The 20,824-nt window shown below is 43.4% G+C and overlaps 1 protein-coding gene across 1 annotated transcript; it reads right to left on the bottom strand.

The window, feature by feature from the left end:
* Window positions 1-2,160: 2,160 nt before the first annotated feature.
* Window positions 2,161-15,992, bottom strand: lmbrd2b (LMBR1 domain containing 2b). Its single transcript, XM_087843436.1, has 18 exons — window positions 15,819-15,992; window positions 12,461-12,670; window positions 10,984-11,096; window positions 10,481-10,579; window positions 10,234-10,401; window positions 9,832-10,042; window positions 9,680-9,754; window positions 9,474-9,587; window positions 8,477-8,660; window positions 8,117-8,298; window positions 7,729-7,862; window positions 7,265-7,370; window positions 7,080-7,177; window positions 6,586-6,689; window positions 6,445-6,491; window positions 5,777-5,891; window positions 5,565-5,691; window positions 2,161-4,494 (listed from the first exon to the last, which is right to left on the bottom strand). Exons 2-18 carry the CDS (start codon window positions 12,632-12,634, stop codon window positions 4,431-4,433), a joined length of 2,115 nt encoding a protein of 704 aa, XP_087699562.1. The 5' UTR covers window positions 12,635-12,670; window positions 15,819-15,992; the 3' UTR covers window positions 2,161-4,430.
* Window positions 15,993-20,824: the final 4,832 nt, after the last annotated feature.

Here is a 20,824-nt window from a genome sequence, read left to right as displayed (position 1 = left end):
TCAAAAATGAATTTACAAATGCAGATTTTATTCTACAATTCATTAATTAAGCACAGGATTTTTTATTTTGATGCGCGTGGCTCTTGTGGTCCTCCATACATTCTGGACCAGCTGCGACCCATAGTAAGACCACATCTGGATCCCCTTCAATTTGCTTATCAGCCTCGTCTCGGAACAGAGGACGCCATCATCTACCTGCTCAATCGTGTCTACACCCATCTGGACCAGCCGGCGAGCACTGTGAGGGTCATGCTTTTTGACTTTTCTAGTGCTTTCAATACCATCAGGCCGACCTTCCTGGGTGATAAGTTAGCAGCGATGCAGGTGGATGCTTCTCTGGTGTCCTGGATTGTTGATTACCTGACAGGAAGACCACAATATGTACGTCTCCCACAGTGTGTGTCTGTCAAGGTAATCAGCAACACAGGGGCACCACAGGGGACTGTCCTCTCCCCCTTCCTCTTCACCCTCTACACCACAGACTTCAGCCACTGCACAGAGACCTGCCATCTTCAGAAGTTTTCTGATGACTCTGCGGTGGTTGGATGCATCAGCAGGGATGATGAGACAGAGTACCGGTCTGTGGTCGACTCCTTTGTCACGTGGTGTGAGCAGAATCATCTGCAGCTCAACGTGGCAAAGACCAAGGAATTGATAGTGGACTTCAGGAAGACCAGGAAACACTTGACCCCTGTTTCAATCCAGGGGGTCAGTGTTGATGTTGTGGAGGACTATAAATACCTTGGAGTACACATAGACAATAAACTGGACTGGGCTACAAACACCACAGCACTTTACAGGAAGGGCCAGAGTCGTCTCTATTTCTTGAGGCGACTGAGGTCCTTCAGCATCTGCCAGAAAATGCTGAGGATTTTCTATGAGTCTGTTGTGGCCAGTGCGATCCTCTATGCTGTTGCATGCTGGGGGAGCAGGCTGAGGGTCGCAGATGCCAACAGACTCCATAAACTGATCCGTAAGGCCAGTAATGTTGTGGGGATGGAGCTGGACTCCCTCAAGGTGGTGTCGGAGAGGCGGATGTTGTCCAAGATAAAGACAATGTTGGATAACACCTCCCACCCACTCCATGACCTGCTGGTCAGTCACAGGAGCACGTTCAGTGAAAGACTCAGAGTACCGAACAGCACCACTGAACGACACAGGAAATCATTCCTGCCTGTGGTCTACTACAACTACTACAGAAATGGGGCAAGTGACTTTTATGTATATATATGCCTGTATATATTGTGCTATTCTTAGTTAGTGTATTGTCTGTCTTAATGTTTGTTTATAATGGAGCACTGTAACGAAAAATAATTTCCCCCAGGGATCAATAAAGTATTCTGATTCTGATAGATATGAAACAAACCACTGCAGCGCAGTACCTGTAATACCTACAGCGTGCTCTAATCTCTGTAATAGGATATTATGGTCAACAGTATCGAATGCTGCACTGAGGTCTAGCAGGACAAGCACAGAGATGAGTCCACTGTCAGAGGCCATAAGAAGATCACTTGTAACCTTCACTAAAGCTGTTTCTGTGCTGTGAGGAGCTCTGAAATCTGACTGAAACTCTTCAAATAAACCATTCCTCTGCAGACGATCTGTTAGCTGTTTGACAACTACTCTTTCAAGGATTTTTGATATGAAAGGAAGGTTGGAGATTGGCCTATAATTAGCTAAGACTGCTGGGTCTAGAGATGGCTTTTTGAGTAAAGGTTTAACTACAGCCAGCTTGAAGGCCTGTGGTACACAGCTGATTATTAGAGATAAGTTGACCATATTTAAGACCAAATCTATCTAAATAATGTGAGTAGACTAAAATAATTATTAGAATAGGATGTGCTTAGGTTTACTTAGCTAATGGGGTGTAACTGTAGATTAGAAGAACAGGAAATAACAGTGTTCTGTTAGGATGACTTTGTCAACTCCTGTTTAGAGGACAATAGTGGACTTTTGTTATATATATTTATTTATTTATGTATTATCACTTCTATTTGTTGTGTCTGCTCTTCTGGGTTTCCTTTTAACAGTGAGCGCAGCTATTTCATAAAGTTTTAAGCAGCAGATATTTTTGAAAAATAACAAGAAATAAATGAAGGAAACCAACAGAAGTCATGCGTCATATCTGAGACAATAACCAGGGTTAGACCATGTCTGACACCTCAATCATTTTTATTGTGTAACAACACGGCAGCAAAGGACATTTTTATTTTGTCCTGGGAATAAATCACTACTGTAAATCACAGGACTCAGATCAAGAGACGGTTTACTCCCCAGAACCAGAACAATGTGCTGCGATCATGGCGGACAATAAATATTCATCACCAGAATGATGAGACAGAAACACAGAAGAGCCATTTGTAAAGGCAGGAGGTCACTGAGAGAAGGTACAGTGTTAACAGGCTGCAAGAAATATATATACAAAGTCACATCTGTCTCTATCAGTTATTATCCCATATCATACAAAAGATATGATACATATGTACAGAGAAGTGTCCAGGTTCATCCTGACCATCAACCTTTCTGACTGAAGATCGTTTCTGCCAGCAGGATCTTCATCAACGCCACAACACTTAATGCTAACGCTATTTAAAGGACCAGTTCTGTGTTTTTAGAGTTTCAGCTCACTTCATATTAATGTCATAAACTACTGCTTCATAAAAATGTGACTAAAGAAATCCCCCAAAGCTCACTGTCATGGTTTCTTATTGTTTTTCCTACATTCCAGGCAGCCTCAGTCAGTCTTTCAAAGTCAATCTCAATCTTTAGTTTATAATAAATACATTCATAAGCAGCTTGGTTTAGGAATCAATACAAGCCCACAATGACTTCTGGGGTTCCTCGGGGATCTGCTCTCAGTTCTTTATATTTCCAGTTTATTTTAATGTAAACAAAAACAAATATAAATCTAACAGCACACAGATGAAACACTGCTCACTTTACATGAATAAGTCAGCAGGTTTAAACTTGAACTGCCTACTTAGGTTGAAAGAAACTAACGTTGGCTGCCTGGAAGGTAAGAAAGACCATCTGAAGCTCTAAAACATGACAACTTTGTAATAATGACCAGCCCAGCGGTTACATCTCCAACCTAAAAACTGCTTTTTAAAAGGTCACTTCTCTTTTTCTTACTTCTGTAATCTATGTATGAAGCAAACACCTGTCAATATTTCCTTCAACAGGACACAGTAATGTGCAAAAGTCTTGAGCTGTCCTTAATTTGTTTATAATTTGCTTTAAAGTCAAAATTTCTTGTAATATTTTAATATTTTCTGAACAGTATGTTAATGTCGCGTCCTTAAGAAACAGTTCAGCAGTGACCTGAGAGATATAATACAATAACACCGTCAGTCATGGTCTGATCTTCTCAGAGCACAGAACAACATAAAAAGAGTGGCATCATCATCATCATCATCATCATCATCATCATCATTATCCACAAAAGGGAGAAACATCCAAAGAAGAGCTTTGAATGTCCTTCAAGGAGCCTGGAGAAATGTTCCTGTAGATCCTCACAGAGTTCAGACAGGGCTGAAGGATGAAGGTCGGACCAAACATTCACTTTCAAGCTCATTAGAACTGTAAAAACTCTGTTTTTGCCTCATATTCTTTATTTTTGTTTTTAAAAATATTTGCACATATCAATGAATCGCTGCACCTATTTCCAGTTTTCCTGCAAAATGTAAAGAAATGGGGCAAATGAGGGCTAAAGACTTTTGCACAGTACTGTATATATATATATATATATATATATATATATATATATATATATATATATTTATTAAGTAAAACTGGATTCATTTGTGTTTAAACACAGTGAAGCTGTTGATGGTCGATCAGGTAATTAATCACAGAGTTTACAGTGATCACATGGTTTCAGATACCACCACCTCCCAATCAGCTTTAAATTACAGAGAAATACAGACTCAATTAAACTGCACATTAATCCCATAAACATGAAGCCCTGACCTCCTACATGACTGAAGGATTTCAGGTTTATCAGTGACTGAATCAGCGAATCCTAACAGCTCCCATCATGACAGACAGTTAAATAAATCTACAACATTAAAGAATAAACACTAGAAATTAAATATATTAGCAGGACCTCCATGAAACCTGCGGATAAAGTGATTCACATTCATGTGCTCTGACTGCCTCTCCTGCCTTCATGACATGCAGTAAATTGAGGGTTTGATCTGTTGAGAAGCTCAGGCCTGCAGTCTGTCACATGCTGAGTAAATTTAATATTCCTTCAAAAGTGCTTTCATGGACCTGCAGCTGCATACAGAAACGGATGCAAATTGTTTATGTAGATGTTTGCAGGTGAGAGAAGTTCACCTGAGCGGCTTTTATTCAGTGTGCATGCCGAGTGCTGAGAGATGGAGGTCATGCTGCAGGTGGACATGTGGACAGTGATTCAGACTTCTCTTCTAGACGTCGTCAAATATTCGGCTACGAGATGATGACATGGACAGGTACCGTCCTCCAGAGTGCCTGAAAACACAAAAACACACAAGTTCACACATCTCTGGATACGTCAGTGCAGACACATTAGAAACAGGTGTGCTTTACTCCAACACATTAAAGAGCACTGAGGTCAGCGCTGAAATGAACAAACTGACAGTTATTTATTAGAAAACTTTATAAAAAAAAAACTAAGTTCTTCAGCAAAACTATCCACACTTCTCTGTCTCCACTTCTTCACCTTTTCTTACTGAATCCACCCAAAAAACATCCAAACATTTAAATTATTATTTTTTCCTTTTGCTTTTTTAACAACATTTTGGCCTTAGTTAACCCTTTTTTGGCTGGTGCATGCAGACATCAACCCTGCAGGTCACAGATATTTTACATCCCGCCAACAAACAGGAGCTAAACATGAGCAACCAAAGTCAAGTTATCTGCATTTGAAACTCTATCCATCCATTCGCTTCCGCTTCTCCTTTTCAGGGTCACTGGAGCCTATCCCCTATCCCCACTAACTACATGTCTTTGGACTGTGGGGGAAGCCGGAATACCCGGGGAGAACCCACGCAAACACAGGGAGAACATGCAAACTCCACACACTCTTCACACACTTGCTGTGAGGCAACAGTGCTAATTTGAAACTCCTCTTTAAATTTATTGGGGCAATAAAAACAGCAGGTTAGGGGTCAGCAGGAGGATCTGATGAAAACTGCTTCACACGTACCACCAACACGAGTGTTTGGGTGTCACGTCTCTACTGTGCTGGCTTGGGGCCATTAAGTTATGCACTCTTGTGTTGTACTGTAATAACTTCCTGAATCTCATCCTGGATAATTATCCGTATAAAAAAAAAAAAAAGAAAAAAAAAAAAGCACAAAACAAACAAACCTAAAACTAAGTCCGAAACAAATTTTAAAACAATAAAATCTAAATTAAAAAAAAAATAAACACACTCTGAAATGAAACTGCAGTCAAAATGAAAACTATTAAAATACAAACTTAAAGAATTGAACATTACCAGCAGCTGAAAACAGGGAAACTCTCAAACGTGCATCCCAAACACAGTGGCGTAACCATGACGATGATACCATGCTTACCTTCCAGACTCAGCGTCCAGCGGGTCATCTGTCAGCGCTTCGGCGTTGAAGTCCAAGGGCTCGGCGTCCTGCAGCAGCTCGATGCGGTCCCTCTCTGCTCGGCTCCCAGACCGGGAATATTTAGCCTCTGTTCAAACAACAGGAAGTGCTCCGTCACCCGAAAACCACCAAAAACACCTTCAGAGAGCAGCGCCGACCACCAGCTGACTTACGTCTGCTGTTGCCGGAGCTCACGGTATCTGAGTAGCTCGTCTCCTTCATCTCGTGGCTGCTCCTGTTCCTCGCAGCGTAGTCTTCTCTCGGGTTCCCGTAGCGCTCCTTCCACTCCTGCAGCAGATGACACAACACAAACAGATCAGGACGCTTGAACAAGGATTTCACTCCTGCTGTTTCCCAGTAGACATCAGTTCATGTTTGTACGTGACGGGTTGTGTAACCGCTCTGACACGAGTCATCTGTGTCACGCCATGATTCCATTACTCCTGGCATCAGCTTTCTTTCACTCACACATTCATCAAACAGTCAGAAAAACAAACATTTCAGTGTTTTCACTACAGTTGCCTCATCTGCTGATTCTAAATGGCTGTCTCTGTTTTATTGGCCTGCAGGGACGCTGATGTTCAATCTTTAATCTTAGGTGGAAAACCCAGTGATGAGCATCTTCTGTACTTCCTGTTTCAGTGTTGTTTCCTCTCCCAGCAGCTGACTTTGTTATTTTGGAATATAATATAATATCTGAGGAAACCTGCTGTAAACTACAGTCTGTGCACTTAATAAACAATGAAAATAGATATTATTAAAATAAGATATACAAAGGGACTTTGATGCATGTGGTTAGTTTTCTCTGATATCTAAAAAGAAGAAGCAAACAGGTACTCACCCTCCGTCTGTTCTCACCATCTTCAATCCTCTGCCTCTTCCTTTTCTCTGTAAAAAATATTGTATTTTACTATTTTCATACTATTTTGCTACTTTCATGTTAAAAAGTCAAAGAGAATTCAGATGATGGTGGCAGTCTCACCCCGGCGAATCAGCTCCTTTCCCTCGTCGATCAGGTCAGAGGTCATTTCACTGTCATCCATAAACTGCTGGAAGCCCAGAAGATTCAGACAGCGAGTCCCCAAACTGAGGAGAACATTGATTATAACACAGAGTCACAAACATAACTACATATATAATCAACCACCTGATGGCTCTGTTTAATCCTGCACTAACCAGCAAAGAGAAGCAGGATCTAAAAGACTGCTATAAATGCTACAGCTCACCAACACCCCAGACATGCAAAGGTTTTAAAAATCTGAATTATTTAATCCGTCGGGATCTGTTCCAGTTTTTTGTTTTCAAAGACTTCAGTTTAACTCATGAACAACAAGGAAAAGCAGCAAATTCTGTATGTAAAACCCTGTTCTGGCTTTCAGCTGAATAATCAGTCATCAAAGACTATCTTCTGTCACATGACCAATCCACACTGTTAAAGAAGCGCCCAGCAGGGAAGACTCCAGAGACTCATCTCACCTGAAGTAGGTGGCGATGCAGAGGATGACGATCAACATGGGGTAGTAGATGTAGAAGCCATTAGCAATGAAAGAGAGGACGCGCATGGATCCCATGATCTGTTCCAACAAACAAACAACAGGTGAGTCAGGCAGACACTGCAGCACAGGTGTGTTACACAGGTTTCATACAGTGTGGGTATTTACAGAAGTGTAAGCAGTCTGCAGCTTTTCCTGGTGGGAGATGACCGAGTCCATGTGGATCAAACCCAGGAAGTTGAGACAGAGAGGAGGAGTCAGACGACAGAACAGCCTGCAGGAGGAAAACACGACAGAGTCACTAAACCTCCATCAGGTCAACTCCTCCATCGCCTCCAAGTGAACTTCTGCGTCACATAACATGTTGTTTAATAACCCTGACTCACTACACAACTCTCTGTAGTTTCTGTGCTTTAAGAAGATAAAGAGGAGATCCTTTCTAAAGAACAGGTATTAAAATTAAGTATTTTGAGGTTTTTTGAAACAGTACAAAATGTTCTTCTTGTATATGAGGAGGAACATTCGAGAAAGAAACACGTGTGCTCATGTCTTCTCTTGGTTTACAGCGATCTTTCCTGAACATGTCCCTTTCAGAATCCTTTCAAAATAAAAGCATTCTTGCTGTCTCTTACATGCCGCTGAACTGGAGGCTGTAGGCGTCGGTCTGGTGGTGAGAGGCCAGGTAATAGTAGTTGAAGACTCGGATGCGAAACACGGTGGAGTAAACACAGGTGCACAGGAAGAAGATTGTGATGAAGCACGCCATCTGGTGGAGAGAGAGAGAGAGAGCATAAGGTGATCAGAGGTCTGAATGAAGTGTGATCGTGTTTCAACAAAGAAACAGTGAAACTGAAACACGCATCACATGTCACGTTTCCTTCATTGTAAAACAACAAAGACTCAGCTGTGCAGCACTCCATCACACAGCAGCCTTTAAACACTTTTAGAGGCTCTACAGAAATATGAAGCTCTGTGTCTAAAGGTTTGTGTGTAAACCAGCGTCTGTCTTCTCAGGCTCACCTCGATGTACAGGTAGTTGTAGTCTCTCTCAGCCAACTGGATGAAGATGGCGAACAGCGAGAGGACGGGCCGTGTGCTGAAGAAGGTGCACTCGGACCAAACCACAACCACGCTGAACAGAGTCAGGACGATGGAGAGGAGGCGGTAAAACCAGCGCTTCAGGAAGCACTCCCAGTACCACTCTGTGACACACACACACACACACACACACACACACACACACACACACACACACACACACACACACACACACACACAGGGCAGTGTTTACTCTTCGACGTCACTGCCGCCAGCACCCAAAGGAAAACTGTAGCAGCACACCAGTGCAGGTGCTTACAAGAGTGATCTCATTACACCCACCTACAGTCGGGGTGTAGATGTATCTGCTGAACCAGCCGGCCGGCTCTGATGAAGGGAAGCTGTGGACAAACTGGTGGGTGGAGCTGGTCTCGTTCTTGGCCACGTCCTCCAGGTGGATGGCCTGCTGCAGGAGGATTTGCCACTGCACACGCGTCCGGTTGTGTCTCTGCACGGCGTAGATCACCTGCACACGACAGGTTCGGACATCAGAGCATGGAAAACAGAGTGAACAGGAAACAGAAAACTTCAGCTGTGTGCAGCGTGAGGAGGAAACTACGAGCATAAAGAGAAACGTCAGATTTTTCTTTGTTTCATCGCTTTTTACATCATCGTCATCTCATCATCATCCTCTTCTTTTTTGAAATCATCACCTGTACAGCATCACTGTAACTGTAAATGTTCTGCAGTGGAACGAGGACTATCTTCTCGCTCAGCTGACAGCAGTGATTACAAAGATTATGATTCATATCTTTATCACTTTGTCGATCTGAATCTTACAATCTAAGCCATTTCAGTGCAGCTCAGTTCTGCATTTTCAGGCACTTCTAATATTCTGGCCACCCCATGTATATAAATAAATATGAGGGACAGAAAAAAGAGACATCTTTAAATATAATGAACATGTAATGTACCATCAGCAACACAATTAAAATGGACATCAGAAACTTTGTTAAGGTGGAAATTTTGGGGGGCAGTGGGAGTAAAATGTCCATCCATCTCAGACAGACGGAGCCTGACATGATGGTTTGCTTCACTAGACTGAGCTTTGTAAGATTAGCTGATGCCCCCAACCTTCACTGAGCAGCTTTATCATGTGGATAAAGTTTAAGGTGGACGTGCTCTGTGCAGGTATTCAGGAAACACACAGAAACACTTTCACTGAACACAAAAACATCTGCCACCACATCGTCAGGAGTCTTCATTAGAATCTGTTTCATCTCTTTATTCCTCCAATAAGAAGGCAGCACAGTCTGATTGACTCGTCAAATCCTCTCACCTGTTTATGAAGCTTCACCAGGCTCTTCTCCGTCGGGTACGTATTCTGTTTGTCATCAAAGTCCTCGTAGTCGTCCATGTTCCTGCCCATCTTCTCCTGGTAGTCCAAGGGGCACTGAGGGAAACCACGAGCACGTTATCACACTCATGAACTTAAACATCACAGTTATCACCCATCACGTTCACGCTCAGATTCGCTCTACGTACTTTCCTGAGGATGGTGTCGATGTACTTCCTCAGCGGGTGGTTGTATTTGATGGATTCGCTGACTTTTCTCACCTCCTACAGCAAAACAGACGTCTCGGTGAAAACGGCAACATTAAACCAAATGTTTGTAACTGCTGGAGGCTGTCACTTACTTCCATGACATCCTCCAGGTTCTCTTCTGCATCCGCCTTCTCCGTCATCAGCTTGGATGCCTTGAAGTAGGTCTTGACGAGCAAGTGTCCGTGCCGGGAGGAGTTCCAGTAGGACCGAGGGATCTCCACCAGCCCGTAACCGAGCAACAGCACCAGCAGGAACAAACCCCAGGTGTTGGCGGCAGTGATCCCAATGGTCTGTAGCCCGTACCTGAGTAACACACAGAGCAGGTAACTCCATACAGCAGCCAATCAGGAGGAGCTTAGTAGTCAATTATGTGTTTATACAGCCCTCTGCATTTAATCGTCACAGCATGTCTTTGTCCTGTCTTTCTCTTCACAGACAGGACAAAACAAAACAAAACAAAAAAAAAAAGGGGTTCTTGCTCAGGGTCCACTCACCAGGAGAGGCGCAACTCAGGATGAACGGCCACGTAAATGAGCAAAGAGCCGAATATGAGCAGGTATGTCCCGTAATAAATAGCGTTCTCAATCAGTGCCGTTTTGATCTTCCCGGTGATGGAGAAGCCTCCGGAGCGAGCGTACGACTGCATGAAGGGCAGCAGCAGCCTGACGACACAAGAAAACCTTTAAAACACAAAACCTCAGCATGTGGAGGTTTCATGAGGAGACTCTGGCTCGTACTGACCACGTGAGGCACTGAGACGTCCAGTACACCACCCTCCAGAACACTGGCATGATGCCATCAGGGATGTAGCTCCACGGCTTGTGGCACAGCGTTTGTACACTGAGAGGAAACACAATCAGGAGTTCAGAAACCTGCTGATGTCATCTGGTTTTATTTACTAAGACAACACTTCTTTTAGTCACATTTTTTGTAACACACTCAGGTCTCTCTAAGAAAAGCCGCCTGAGTTTCAAAGTACATTTACTCAAGTTCAATAAGAAGGAGTCGCTTCAAATCCTGCTCTGTCTTTCTGTGTGAAAAGATCATTAATGACTTGACATGCCTTGATGTCCAGATCACAGAGGACATACTGAGTGGATGTGTTGTTTGGGTTCAGCTCTCTGTCCCTGAATTATGAATTATGTCAAACACTTCCTGTTAATCACCAACAAATTTCCAGAAAACTCACTGCAGAGGTTTCAACCTTTACCCTGAAATCACACACGCACACACAGCATTCAAACCTTTTTGTGGGTGCAGCGGTTGTGTTTACTATAGTGCGATTGGACAGCGGTGAGACGAGGGCGGGAACAGACGTCTGCTCCTTGTGGTCCTGCTCACACTGCCTGTAGATTGTCTGTAAGCAGCAGACAGACAAACGTACGCTGACACACATTCACTGAATGAAATCAAACATGTAAAGATCTTTTCCACACATATGGAAGTCAAAATCTGACATTTACATCACAGCCGTAATAAACAGTAATCTTTTGTTGTGTAACAGATGTGCTTGAAGTCCACAGGAGCTCATAAGGCTTCTCTATGAAATGTCATAAAAGTTAAAGATGTCATATTAAAAAACAAAAGAATCTCAAAAATGACAAAGAACAACTAGACAGTAGGGCTGCCACGATTAGTCGACTATCAAAATCGTCGACGACGACTGATTTAATAGTTGACGTGTCGTTTGAAGCTTTGTAAGATCACAAAAGACGCAGGAATAAGTAGTAGGACTTAAGAGTGTAAGAACGGACTGAAACAGAAGATGGCAGCACTGCATGTACAAGGATGCCAGCTGCCGTTAAACCCCGAAGAAGAAGTAGCTGTGTCCCAGAATTCATAGCGCAGCCCAGCTCAGTTTCCAACAATGGCGGCAGCTAGTTAGTTTTAATATTACTCTTATTATTCTTTCTGGGTCACAAAATAAATGTTTAACATATTTTCAGGCGAGAATGTAGCTGTGTAAACCTCAAATATCTGCTCAGTTTATCAAGACACCACATATTTTCAAAAAGCGCTCCGACGTTTTTGGAGACGTCTGTTACCCACTAGCTTGATAGCTAGCCGGGGGCAAGCCTCACTAGAGCCCGTGAGAACACCGGACTCCGGCAAATCGTTTTTAAACCCACCGCCATCTTTCGCTCCTCAGGTTAAATATATATAAGTCACTTAGAAAACTTAAAAATGTTATTGTTTGGCTTTTTTAGTATTTTATTTGTTCCTGAGTAAATTGGTTTGGCTGAGATTAAAGTTCTAGTTTTTACACAGCTGAATAAACGTCAAGCAGACAACTGATTATCAGAAGTGTGAGATGCTCGAGAATATACTCCGGTGTCCCGTTATATTTTAGATAACAAGGAGTTTATTAAACTTTACCGAAACAATCTGCAAATTTCATTAAAATTTAATAAACTATCATCTTGTCTTTATTTTTAGTTAGCACATACCTTGAACACTTAAACCTGTAAGCTAATGATAGTTATATAAGAGCAGATGCTGCTGGTGCAATAAGCTGTACGCTGTACATCCAATGGATGCATGATCTGATTAGTCGACTAATCGCAAAAATAATCGGTGACTAGTCGACTATCAAAATAATCGTTTGTGGCAGCCCTACTAGACAGAAACGATCAAAGTCCTGAGGAGCTTTGTGAATTGAAGGCTTGAACACCTCTGAGGACTTTGGAGAGATCTCAGTTTGATGCTGTGTGTCATACTGACCGTGCTGACGTCCAGAGGCAGGATGAAGACGATGAGGAAGCACAGGTACCAGGCCAGCAGCGTGCCGAACAGCACCATGCGCTGCTGCTTCTTGAAGTCTCCATATTGGTGCAGCAGGAACAGCGCCAAGAAAAACACCACCACGATCTCGATGCCGAGCGCCGCCCCACTCATCCTGCCGCGCTCCCGTCAGCAGGCACTGACACAAACCTGCAGCAGGTGGACAGAAACACCAGCGTGGTCACTTTAACGAAGCATTAATCACTTTTGAATCTTCAAACGCTACATCTGTGGGCTCTGTGATGGATTTCAGTCTCATTATTTGTGGGAGATCTGAAGCGCTCTTGAGCAGAGCACACATCTGTCAGGCTCGACGATCATCTCCACATTACCTGCAGAAAGCTGGAAAAATTAAAAATATTCACACTAAACCTCTGTGGGAAAGTCTGACTGCAGACAGTGACAATAAAGGAGCTGCTGTTGGCTGGTTATTAGGTTAGCTGCCAGTAACTGCTGTCTAACACAATAATGATGACCGCCATCTCAAAGAATCAGGACAGACGTGCACTGATGAGCAGAGGCACACCGACCTTCCCTGAAAGACTCTTTGTGTGGTTTCTTTAAAAAGTTGGGGGATGGAGGTTCCAACAAGCGACACGGGAAACAGCAGTTTTCCTCAGCAAGGGTTACGTAGCAGGGTCGTCAAACTCAGAGCCAGCAAGTCTGCTGTGATGTTTCCTCAGGATTCGGTCACATTGCAAGTGTGCAGAAGCCTTTGGACGAACCGTTGGGTCTTTATGCAAAGCTTTACATCATCTCTGTGTTCCCTCTAGCACCATCACTGGCTAACCCATCACATGGACTCTTCACCCTCCTGCCCTCTGGGAGGCGCTACAGGAGCCTCCGGACTAAGACCACCAGGTACAGCTTCTTCCCCACAGCTGTCAGACTCCTGAACTCTGCCTCCTGACATCTGACCCACGTTAAACTCATGGACTGAACATACACACACCCACAACCACCTACACACACACACAATGGACAACCGTACCCTCAAACACACAATAATAACATGGACTGAACCACCACTCACAACCACTAGCACTTTATATAGCCTCTGTAGAAATTATCCACATATCTCACTTATCTTAACTGCACTACTGTATAGCTCTGTGTAAATAATCATTCTGTACATACGATAATTTTTAATTCTACAATTGTTTATAACCTGCACAGTTCATATTTCTGTATAGTTTTTCAGATTTATATCCTGTTCATAGCCTGTACATAGCTTGTACTCACTATAGCCTGTACATACTTTTATACTAGTTATAGCATATTCATAACATACTACATACATTATAACATCCCATAATAGACCCATTTCTGTAATATACTCACATATCTATATTATTGCTAATATATATTGTAATATATCTATATCATGGCTAAAGCACTTCTGGATGGATGCAAACTGCATTTCGTTGCCTTGTACCTGTGACATGTGCAATGACAATAAAGTTGAATTCTATTCTATTCTAAATGACATCACCTGGGTGAGCTGCTCACTTTTGACTCTGCCTCTTCAAGTCAAAGTTTCTGAATTACAGAATTCGGTTATTACAACAAACAGCTGGATTCCACTCAGGTTTTTTAAGCCTAACCCTTATTTTCAAAGTTCAGTCCCTGCTAAAGCCGACCCTTCCTTCCAGCTTGGTGGTCAGGTTGCTCTCAGTCTTCTTCGGTGGATAAACTCCACCAGGACTATGCTGGGTGATGAGCTCCTGTATTGAACTCACAAAGAGCCACAAAGCAGTGCAAAGCTCATTGCTGCCTACTGCAAGCCCAGCCAGGGAGTTGGATTCTGTCTATGGATGAAGATTTAACTTTTGATGCAGCGGATTATTGCTCCAGAGTTTCTGTCAGAGGTTTATTTTTTAATTTACTCTAAGAAAGCATGGAGGCCCATCCTGTCATCCACACATGTGAGGCCACCTAACACTATTAGTTACCTCACACCTCTCTGACTTCTGTCCAGGTTCAACTGTTCAATCATGAAAAACATATTTTCCTGTCAGTGCTGACAGGCACTGCCTGCAGATGTTCCTTTTAGCTTGCTTTGTATTTTTTTTTTCTTTTACAGCATGTCTAATGTTCTGACGTCCTACTGAAACAAACACACCTGCTCTGCCTCACGTTTCCACTCAAGCTGCAAACATCTGCCACCTAGCCGCTTCTGTTTTAATAACCACAGATCCATTCAGAAACTTTGACTCTGAGGAAGAAGAGGCAAACACTTTAAGAGGAAGCTGGGCTTCTCTGTCTGTGGTCATGTGATACTCCTCGTGATGGTATAAAGGTCAGAGATCTTCTCTCAGATGAGATTACCATTAATAAAACCAAAGTGCCCACACAGCTGTGACATCAGTCTGTGCTGCAGGACTTGTGCCTCTCTTGATGTTTCTCACACTTGCACTTCATTTTATTTTTATTTCTACAGATTTCTTCCTTATGTGAACAGCTGAAGGACCAGGGGTAACATGTGAAGATTTTTATCTGTCCCCAAAAAGACCACTGCTGTTGTGAAAAGTCACATGACCAGTGATGAACCAACAAGCAGGAATGAGCTGAAGGAATGAGCTCAGACTCAACCACTGTAGCCTCAGTAAATGTGTTTTTAACATATCACTCTTGTTAAACAGGCTTATAGTTTGTGTGTCCGGCCTATGTGTGTGTTAATGTGTGTGGGCCCTGTGGTTTTACAATTGTGTCCACAGCCCACCCTGTAATGCCGGGAATGCCTCAGTGACCTCCCAGAAGAGTAAGGAGAGTGGATATGCTATTGCAGAGGCTCAGACTCGGGTAAGTAGCAACCATCACGGTGTCAGGCCTCACTAACATACAGTTAACCTGTGAGGGAGTCAGACAGTCTGAGTGACTGTTCTTGCCTCTGGTCAGGTCACACATGTGCTATGCTACAGAGGTGTGTAAACAGCTCCCAGGGATGATACAGGCTCTCAGTGTGTCGCAGCTACAAGGAGCTGTAACCGCAGACCCAATCACAGACAGAAAGTCCTGACTTCCGCCTGACAGCCGCGGACATCTTCATCACCGTTCCCGGCTGATGAGGAGGATTTCACACCCGGAGGAAACTGCGATTCCTTAGGTGTTATGATGTAGATACTCGGGTGACCCACAGCTGACCTCACAGCCGCGCGTGAACGCCCGCCGACTCCTTATCAGCCTTGGGGTTGTTCGCGGAGACGCGCAGAGCGACAGCTGCCGGATCAACCAGGAACTCCGGCTAGCTGCCGCCGTGGGTTAGCAACCTTCTCCCAGCAGCCCCATCAGCTCTTACCGTGATTCCTGTGTGGGCTCCGGCTCCTCTCGGAGTGACGTCAGAGGCCACGTTTATCTCCGCGAGCTGCTCCTGTTATTATCAGCCACCGGTCTCCGAGAGAAACCTCTTGATTTCAGCTCGTTAGCTCAGTAGCATCAGCCCGTCACATCCCGGCCCTACCGGGAGGAGCAGATGACGTCAGAGCCAGTCTGCGCGTGCGCAAACATCATGTCATTCTGCTGCTTCTCTTAGCGCTCTGTCGTTACTGCCCTCCACCGGATAGATCAGGAATTACCTGAGACAGAAGATTGAAGGTTCCAGAACACAAGATGACGTCATCGGCGTCAACACACCTTATCGTCACACCCTGCTGAGCACAGCTGCACGCACAAGTGCTTTCAGCGGTGCTCTAGTTGAATTTAAGCACTAATCTGGATCTTCACCTCCTAAGCAGGTGAAGACAACACAAGGGCTTTAACGAAGATGTGAACACATTGATGCTTCACTATTAGGTATTTCTGTGTGCACAGCTATTTAGATTCGATTATGAATCAATAAATTGATTTTTATGTTGTTATCTCTCCTCAGCCGGTCTTTCACAGACAGATGAGCTCCTCCATATTTTTAAATCGCACTTGGCCTCTATGTAGGTCTGAGGACTGAACACAAAGGCACTGACTCAGGAGAGCAAACTAATTGTTTTCTCCATCAATGAGGCTGAAGGGATCTTTATTGTCTTCATGTGAATGGAGGCTAATGAGCCTTATGAGGGGGCAGTCTGGCAGTAAGACTGGTATTCAAATAATTTTAATGAGGAGGTGGCCAAGGGGCTGAGGGAAGGTCTGAATGGGTCCCAGTTTGCCGGAAAGTTGCAATCTCTTCGTCAATGTTCCCTCTAAGCTGCGCGCGTGCGCAATCGCGCACTGCCGGCATGGCCTCTGCGCAGAAAAAATCTAACCTGAATTGAAATTAAAGTAAATATGGTAACAATTCTGTTTTGCAGTGTTAGTCAGTAAGTGACTGGCTGCTCCTGTATGGGATTAGAACGATGCCACTGTTGAGACAACGCCGGTCTCTGCGATTCTTTTGGTCCTGGTAGAGATCACGCTGTGATGTTTCCATGTTTTACACAATCCTTTTATTACCCATTATTCTTACAGATGCATCTGTGAGAGATTTGCGACGTTTAGCGCAAATCTAGTTAGTGTGTAGTGTAGTCAATAGTTTTGTTGTGTGTCAGAACAATGAGGCGACTGCTGAATGTTACAGGTGTTACAGGAGTGATACACCTCCTGTTGTCAGGCCTGCAGGTATCAGGCTGTTGTTCTCCTTTATCTCATAGTGGACAGAAATTATTTTTTGGAGTGGCACAAATAATTTGTGTGGCATCAGATTTGATGCAGAACAGCTGATTGTTCTGTAAATAGTTTGAAATGTTTATTTAAAAAAAACTTGGCTGCATTTTTAGGTAAACAGCTGCAAAAAACTTTGTTGTTTACAAAACTCAGTAACTTTTTTTAAGAAGTAACTATATATTTAATTGCCCATCACTGGTCATTATATACTGTATTTTGCAGACAGAGTTACAGGACTCTCTCCCAGACCACAGACTCATAATACAAGCTTTATAAAAATAATAATAATAATAATAATAATAATAAAAAGTTGTGTTTTCAAAATTGGAGTTCAAGTTAATTTTACTTCCAATAGTGTTAACATCCTACACAGGTCATGAACAAGATTTTTTTTTTTTTCATTGTAAGTGGGCTGAAGCAGTTAATTAAAAGTAGTCTAACATAAATATAAATGATGTAATTTGATTATTTTAATAAACCATGTAACTTGGATGGATTCAATGCTGGCATGACCATAGTGCACACGTCTGCTGTTGCTCACAGTGGTCCAGGAGACCGCTCAAGGAGTTTGTGCGTTCGCTCAGACACGTGAAAAATTAGAGGGAACATTGCTCTTCATGTCCTTCTGAAAGCTGCTGATGCTGATGATCCCCACTTCCGTTCAAGTATTCATCAGAGAAAGTTCTCACCACTCTGCTATACCGAGAGTTCAAGAAATGAAATAAAGTTTAAATAAAGAACAAATAAACAAGAAAGAAGAAATTTTAAAAAATAGTTAATAATACTGAGGAAAAAACAGACCGTGAAAAAATAACATTAAATAAATAAATGATTCAAGCTTTAAAGCTTGAAGTTGATACATTTTAAATCCCATTTATTTCATAATTCATAAAGAAATTTATTTTTAATTTCACATTTTGTTGAGTTTAGGGAAATGTGTGAGCCACATGATGAAAACAGACGTTAATGAAAACATGAATAAAAGCAACAAAGTGCTGATTATGAATCAGCCGTTCAAACACATCTGGAGTCTTTTTTTTTTGTCCTTGTCAGCTGCTGTTATTTAGCTTCTATAAAGTTAAAAAAAGTGAAATTATGAATTACATAATTATTTAACATAAATTAGACATTTCGTTTTTTTATCTTAATTAATTATATCAGATTAATTAATTTTTAAACATTTAATTAGAATTATCCTTCAAATAAAAAATTCACTTTTGTCTTTTTAATTAACAGACCAACAAACACATCCAAATAAATCCACAGAATCAGGACAGCAGAGCTACAGGAACTGTATCATAAATGTTTTAAAGTGATACGTCATGTGAAAAGGATCAGCTACCTCAGTATAACTACACAGAGCTGAACCAGCAATAAATCATATACTGTGTGTGTGTGTTTGTGTGTGTAGCTAATTAAGACATCCTTACCTCTGTGCTCATGCATTTTGCAGCTTTCATATGTAAATTAGGCCCATTGTTATTTAAATGTAATAATTTCTTCTTCGGTATTGTTCACTGATCGTTAACGTGGAGGAAATGGAGCAATTATTCCCACAGCTGGTGGAGTTTAGGTGTAAATTACAGATGCGTGCGCTTCTTCTGGTTTTTGCGAGAATAAAACTTAAACTAACGAGAGCTTTCACAGTTCCCCCAAGCTAGACAGAGCAGGTTAAAGACATGAGTACATCCATGTACAGCTGAGGTCCCATAATGGCCTTAAACAAGAAGCACTGATTGATTTGAAAGGTTCAGGATCAAAGCCAAAGCCACTGCACCTCGTTGAAATCACGCGTTGAAATCACGCTTCACCTGATTTCAACTTTTAGCTGCAGAGTCCAGAACACAACTCAACACAGCACTGCACATATACACAGTATGTATACACTGTATATATATATATATATATATATAAAACACCCAGCACGCCCCTGCGGGCGGTTTATCCTTCAAGCTCGGGTCCTCTACCAGAGGCCTGGGAGCTTGAGGGTCCTGCGCAGTATCTTAGCTGTTCCCAGGACTGCGCTCTTCTGGACAGAGATGTCCGATGTTATTCCCGGGATCTGCTGGAGCCACTCGCCTAGCTTGGGAGTCACCGCACCTAGTGCTCCGATTACCACGGGGACCACCGTTACCTTCACCCTCCACATCCTCTCGAGCTCTTCTCTGAGCCCTTGGTATTTCTCCAGCTTCTCGTGTTCCTTCTTCCTGATATTGCTGTCATTCGGAACCGCTACATCGATCACTACGGCCGTCTTCTTCTGTTTGTCTACCACCACTATGTCCTGTTGGTTAGCCACCACCATTTTGTCCATCTGTATCTGGAAGTCCCACAGGATCTTAGCTCGGTCATTCTCCACCACCCTTGGGGGCATCTCCCATTTTGACCTCGGGACTTCCAGGTTATACTCGGCACAGATGTTCCTGTACACTATGCCGGTCACTTGGTTATGGCGTTCCATGTATGCCTTGCCTGCTAGCATCTTGCACCCTGCTGTTATGTGCTGGATTGTCTCTGGGGCATCTTTACACAGCCTGCACCTGGGGTCTTGCCTAGTGTGATAGACCGCAGCCTCTATGGATCTTGTACTCAGAGCTTGTTCTTGTGCTGCCATGATTAGTGCCTCTGTGCTATCTTTCAGTCCAGCTTTGTCCAGCCACTGGTAGGATTTCTGGATATCAGCCACCTCCTCTATCTGCCGGTGGTACATACCGTGCAGGGGCCTGTCCTTCCATGATGGTTCCTCGTCTCCCTCCTCTTTCTTGGGTTTCTGCTGCCTGAGGTATTCACTGAGCACGCTGTCAGTTGGGGCCATCTTCGTGATGTATTCTTGGATGTTCTTTGTCTCATCCTGGACTGTGGTGCTGACACTCACCAGTCCCCGGCCCCCTTCCTTCCTTAGCGTACAGCCTCAGGGTGCTGGACTTGGGGTGAAACCCTCCATGCATGGTAAGGAGCTTTCTTGTCTTTATGTCAGTGGCTTCTATCTCCTCCTTTGGCCAGCCTATTACCCCAGCAGGGTACCTGATCACGGGCAGGGCGTACGTGTTGATGGCCCGGATCTTGTTCTTACCGTTCAACTGACTCCTCAGGACTTGCCTGACCCTCTGCAGGTACTTGGTGGTTGCAGCTTTCCTAGCGGCCTCTTCATGGTTCCCATTCGCCTGCGGGATCCCCAGGTACTTGTAACTGTCCTCTATGTCTGCAATGTTGCCTTCTGGTAGTTTAATCCCCTCAGTTCTGACTACCTTCCCTCTCTTTGTTACCATCCGACTACACTTCTCCAGCCCGAATGACATTCCAATGTCATTGCTGTATAGCCTGGTAGTGTGAATCTGTGAATCGATGTCTCGTTCACTCTTGGCATACAGCTTGATGTCATCCATGTACAGGAGGTGGCTGACAACTGCTCCATTATGTAGTCGGTATCCATAGCCAGTCTTGTTAATGATCTCACTGAGGGGGTTCAGGCCTATGCAGAACAGCAGTGGGGACAGAGCATCTCCTTGGTAGATCCCGCACTTGATGGTGACTTGTGCTATGGGCTTGGAGTTGGCCTCTAGTGTTGTACGCCACATCCCCATTGAGTTCCTGATGAAGGCTCTTAGGGTCCCATTGATCTTGTACAATTCTAGGCATTCCAGTATCCAGCTGTGGGGCATTGAGTCA

This window comes from Neolamprologus brichardi, chromosome 7 (genome assembly GCF_056152115.1).
Source record: "Neolamprologus brichardi isolate AB-2024 chromosome 7, ASM5615211v1, whole genome shotgun sequence".
NCBI classification, from domain to species: domain Eukaryota; kingdom Metazoa; phylum Chordata; class Actinopteri; order Cichliformes; family Cichlidae; genus Neolamprologus; species Neolamprologus brichardi.
This window is presented reverse-complemented; position numbering and strand designations above follow the sequence as displayed.

Bases quoted from the DNA above. Each gene is read 5' to 3' on its own strand.
- lmbrd2b (XM_087843436.1), bottom strand. From the start codon at position 12,634: ATGAGTGGGGCGGCGCTCGGCATCGAGATCGTGGTGGTGTTTTTCTTG. The intron at 11,097-12,460 runs GTCAGTATGACA...TGCTGCTTACAG, and splicing joins TGCCTCTGGACGTCAGCACG to ACAATCTACAGGCAGTGTGA. The intron at 5,892-6,444 runs GTGAGTACCTGT...CATCTGCTGCAG, and splicing joins ATGGTGAGAACAGACGGAGG to GAGTGGAAGGAGCGCTACGG.